Source organism: Jaculus jaculus, chromosome X, assembly GCF_020740685.1.
Source record: "Jaculus jaculus isolate mJacJac1 chromosome X, mJacJac1.mat.Y.cur, whole genome shotgun sequence".
In the NCBI taxonomy this organism is placed as follows: domain Eukaryota; kingdom Metazoa; phylum Chordata; class Mammalia; order Rodentia; family Dipodidae; genus Jaculus; species Jaculus jaculus.
In genome coordinates this window covers 68,204,547-68,208,872 of record NC_059125.1, presented here as the reverse complement: position 1 = coordinate 68,208,872, position 4,326 = coordinate 68,204,547, and the positions used below count along the sequence as shown (strand labels likewise).

At 51.8% G+C, this 4,326-nt stretch overlaps 1 protein-coding gene across 1 annotated transcript; it reads right to left on the bottom strand.

The window, feature by feature from the left end:
- Positions 1-401: 401 nt before the first annotated feature.
- On the bottom strand, positions 402-4,039 carry Magee1 (MAGE family member E1). Its single transcript, XM_004666981.2, has one exon. The coding sequence runs from the start codon at positions 3,775-3,777 to the stop codon at positions 946-948; it is 2,832 nt and encodes a 943-aa protein (XP_004667038.1). The 5' UTR covers positions 3,778-4,039; the 3' UTR covers positions 402-945.
- Positions 4,040-4,326: the final 287 nt, after the last annotated feature.

The following is a 4,326-nucleotide window of genomic DNA, read 5'->3' as shown; positions in this document are numbered from 1 at the left end:
ATAGCATAATAAAATTGTTGGTTTAAATAACCACCCTCTATACTTTACTCAGTCCCTAAGTTCTAGATCAGTTGCTATATTTTGTATATGTGTATATTTATATAACCAGCATATACTGCTGTGCTCATTATATAGATAGTTTTATTTATTTTTACTTATTTATTTGAGAGAGTGCAAAAGAAAAAAGGAAAGGGGAGAAAGAAAGAGAAGTGGGCACTCCATGGCCTCTAGCCACTGCAAACGAACTCCAGACACATGCGCCACCTTCTGCATCTGGCTTACGTGGATACTGGAGAATCAAACCCAGGTCCTTTGATTTTGCAGGCAATTACCTTAACCACTGAACCACCTCTCCAGTCCTGTATGAGAGAAATTTAATAAATGTTTATAGAATAAATTAGTTCAGTAGCATTTTTTGATTTATTACACTTTTATTTTTCAATACATTTTAGTACAGCAAAGCAAATACAAGTAAACATCAGTATTCTTTACACAATAGCAGACAAGAAAGGGAGGCCAGCCACAACTTAGAGTGCTTTTCGGTGGTTATTATATTTGTATGTTTAACATCTGAAGCTAAATCACTTACTGATGAATTTTTTCAAGCTTTCAAGGAAAAGCTTATATCAATAGCTATATGCTATATATTCTTTTCCAGATAATGCAACAAGATGGAAAGATTCCCAAAACATTTTATAACACTATCAAAACTCTTATACCAAAATACAACAGAGACAGCAAGTGGTCAATCACATTTACCATACTGGACAGTATATTAAAACAATTGAAACTTTTCAAGATACCAAACAAGAACTAAATATGAAAAGACACATAAATGGAACTGGAACACAAATATCAAATACAATATGTACCCTCCCACCCCAATACACGAGAACCAGGGCTCTAGGCCCGGCCTTGCAAGGCCTCTGACTGCCACACATTTGTTTATCTCAAGTTCTGAACAAGCAATTGCCTGTGCCCGACATCAGCTCTATTGGCCTCATCTTCCATTGCCTCCCTGTACTGCTCTGGCCAGTCCTGTGGCTCCTTTCTGTGGATTCTGGCCACATATCGCAGGGCTTTCATCTTGGAGGTTTCCAAACGGGCTCTAGGGCCCCATACGAAATCATATTGCACTGGATCGCTGTCAGGAACCCGCAAACTGTCTATGTAGCGCTGACTCAAATACCTACAGGTAATCACATGCTTTCTCCCATTCTGAACCCCTAGGCCCCTCAGAAAGGCCCAGACTGCCGACTCCCTAGCATGGTTGCCCATTATGAAGATGAAGCTTAGGACTTGCATCAAGAAATTGTTGCCAGGCCTGTTTGGACTATCTACAATCTCTTCAGTATCTTCCATTTCTCTTCTGTTGTACAGGGTGTAGGAGTGGTTCCTGGGATCAAGGACCACCAGTTCTGTCCCATACACATGATTCAGGGTGCGTGCAGCGCGATTCAGAAGATCAGGGAACACTTTGCTACACTCTCGGCCAATGTAATACAGAATTCCTTTCTTTGGTATAGGCAGCTTAGTTGAATCCATAAGCAGAAATAACTGCACCAACTTCCTTGACTTGCTCTCCAATCTTGATTCAGGCCATGAATGTGGAGGATATTTTGAGGGATAGCCAGGAAGCTCAGAATCAGGAGCTAGTAGCTCTGGAGAAACTTCCTCAAAAAAGGGTCTCCTAAAGTGAGGGACAGCTTGCCAGTCATCAGCAGCAGCTCTGATAGCATCTTCTTCCAGTGCTTCATTGTACTGCTCTGGCCAGTCCATAGGATCTTTGTTGTAGATCTTAGCCATGAACTTGAGAATTTTCATCTTAGTGGTTTCTAGGTGAGATCTTGGGCCCCAGAAAAATTCATACTCCACTGGTGTACAGTCAGTTATTGGCCTGTAGTCCAAGTAACGCTGCCACACAAATTCGACAGACAAGAGTCTCTTTGGGTTCCCAAAGATGGAAAGCCTCCTCTCACGCTGCACCCCCATCCTCCAGAGCATTTCCCAAATATCAGCTTCCCTGGCTTGGTTGCCATTTAGGAATATTTGTCCTAGGATCATCATCAGGAGGCCCATCTTTGGCCCATTGGGGCTGTCTTCCAACCCTTCAAAGGGTACAGGTCCCAGTTTGTTGAGCAGGATGTAAGTGTGCTCCTCGGGGTCAAGCTCCCTCAGTTCAAATCTAAAAATGCATTCCAGGTGGGCTGCTGCTCTTCTGAGGATCTCAGGGAATTGGCTGCGGTATTCTTTGACAATATATTGTCGCATTTCAGATTCCCGGATAGGATACTTGCTCTGATCCTTCACCAGCAGAAACTGCAGCAGTTCTGCTACATTTTGTTCCATGGGATCCTGAGGCTTCAGGGTAAGGGCAACTTGGGCAGTGCCGAGACCCATAATGGTGATGGAGTTGGCATTCTCACTATCTCTCAGAACCTGGAATTCCATGGGGCCCTCTGCGCCTTTTGGACGCACAGAAGCAGAGGAGGCCCTGGAGACTCTAGGGCTTGGCAAAGCAATGGCGCATTCGGAGGCGCTCGGGCCCGCAGAAGCACTGGAGCGCAACAATGCAGCAGGATTCTCAGCTGCAGCGGGTATCTCGCAAGCGCTCGCTCCCGCAGCAGCTGCGGGCATCTGGGAGGTGCTCGGGCCCTCTCCCAGGGGGCACTGCGTGGAGGTGCTAGGGCCCTCACCACAGGGAAGCAGCCCGCAGGTGCCAAGTCCCTCAGAAGCGCTCGCCAGCACAGAGGCGCTCGGATCCTCACCCGGAGTGGGTTGCACGGAAGTGCTCTCCCCCTCAGCTGGGGGGAGCAGCTGGGAGGTGCTCGGACCCTCACAGGCAGTGGGCGGCACGGAGGTGCTCAGTTCCTCAATGGAGGTGGGTGGCGTGTTGACGCCAGATTCCTCCGAGGTGGTGAGAGGCATGGAGGTGCTCAATTCCTCACCGGAGGGGGGCGGCACGGCCATGCCAGGTTCCTCCGAAATGATGAGCGGCACGGAGGTGTTCGGGCCCTCACTAGAGGTGGGCGGCACGTTGATGCCCAGTCCCTCAGAAGCGATGGGCAGCACGGAAATGCCCGGAACCTCATTAGAGGGGAGCGACACGATGATGCCCGGTCCCTCCGAGACAGTATGTGGCACGGATGTGCTCAGGCCGTCACCAGAGGGGGGCGGCACGGAGATGCCGGATTCCTCAGAGAAGGTGGGCGGCACCGAGGTGCTCAGGCCCTCACCGGGAGTGAGCTGCGCAGAGGTACTTGGGCCCTCATCAGAGAGACACAGCTCGGAGATGTTTGGCCCTTCAGAGGCAGTGGGATGCTCAGAGGCCTTTGAGCCCTCAGAGACAGTGGGCAGCACAGGGGTGCTTGGGCCCTCCAAAGCGGTGACTGACACGGCGGTGCACGGCCCCGCGGAGACTGTAGGAGGCCCGGAGGTGCTTGGCTCCTCACTGGGGGTGGGCAATTCGGAGGTGTTCAGCCCTTCAGAGATGGTGAGCTCCCCGGAGGAGCTTGAGCCCTCAGAGGCAGTGGGCGGCACAGAGGTGCTCGGGCCCTCCTCAGGGGTGGGCAGCACAGAGGTGCCTGGGCCTTTAGAGGCGCAGAGGCCCGGGAGGATCTGAGGATCGCTGGGATCCTGAGGGACGTCTGGGCCCGGCATGGCAGCAGGGAGACCAGGAGCGTTAGGGGCCTGCATTTCAGCCTCGCCGCTGTTGTGCCCAGTGGCCTTTGCACTGCGGCGGCGGCGGCGGCGCGAATTCTGGCTTACCAGCGACATGGTCCTGTCGACCGGCGTGTGGAGGCAGACACCGACAGGCCCGCGGTCTGGCAGAAGAGGACGCGAGGTGTGCAGGCGCCTCGGCACAGAACTGCTGTTAGCAGTGCTGCTGCTGTTGCTGCTGATGCTGCTGCGGCTGCTGCTGCCAGAACCCAAGTTCCAGGCAATTCACTGGAGCCGAAATTAGAGGTGGTGGAAAAGGAGGAAGGTACTGGCAACAGTGAACGCTAGTCTCAATCTATTCGCTTCTCACACCCCGCCTTCTGCCGCAGTCCGCGCAAGCGCAGTCGGGCTCTGCGACAAGGCGACCCCGCCCCGCCCAGCCCCTCCCGCGGGTCTGCGAAAGTGGACGTGGAGATTCTGCACCAAAGCTGCGCACTGGCAGGAGGGAGGCCTTGGTTGGGTGAGACAAGAAGCGTGGCGCAGATGGCTAGGGAACAAACATGGAGGTGGTAATGGTTATTTCTCAGAGACAGGGTACCTATTAAAGGGTTTCTACTCTAAGTGCCAGGCACTAAATAGATTTTCAGACATTGATTGCTTATATTT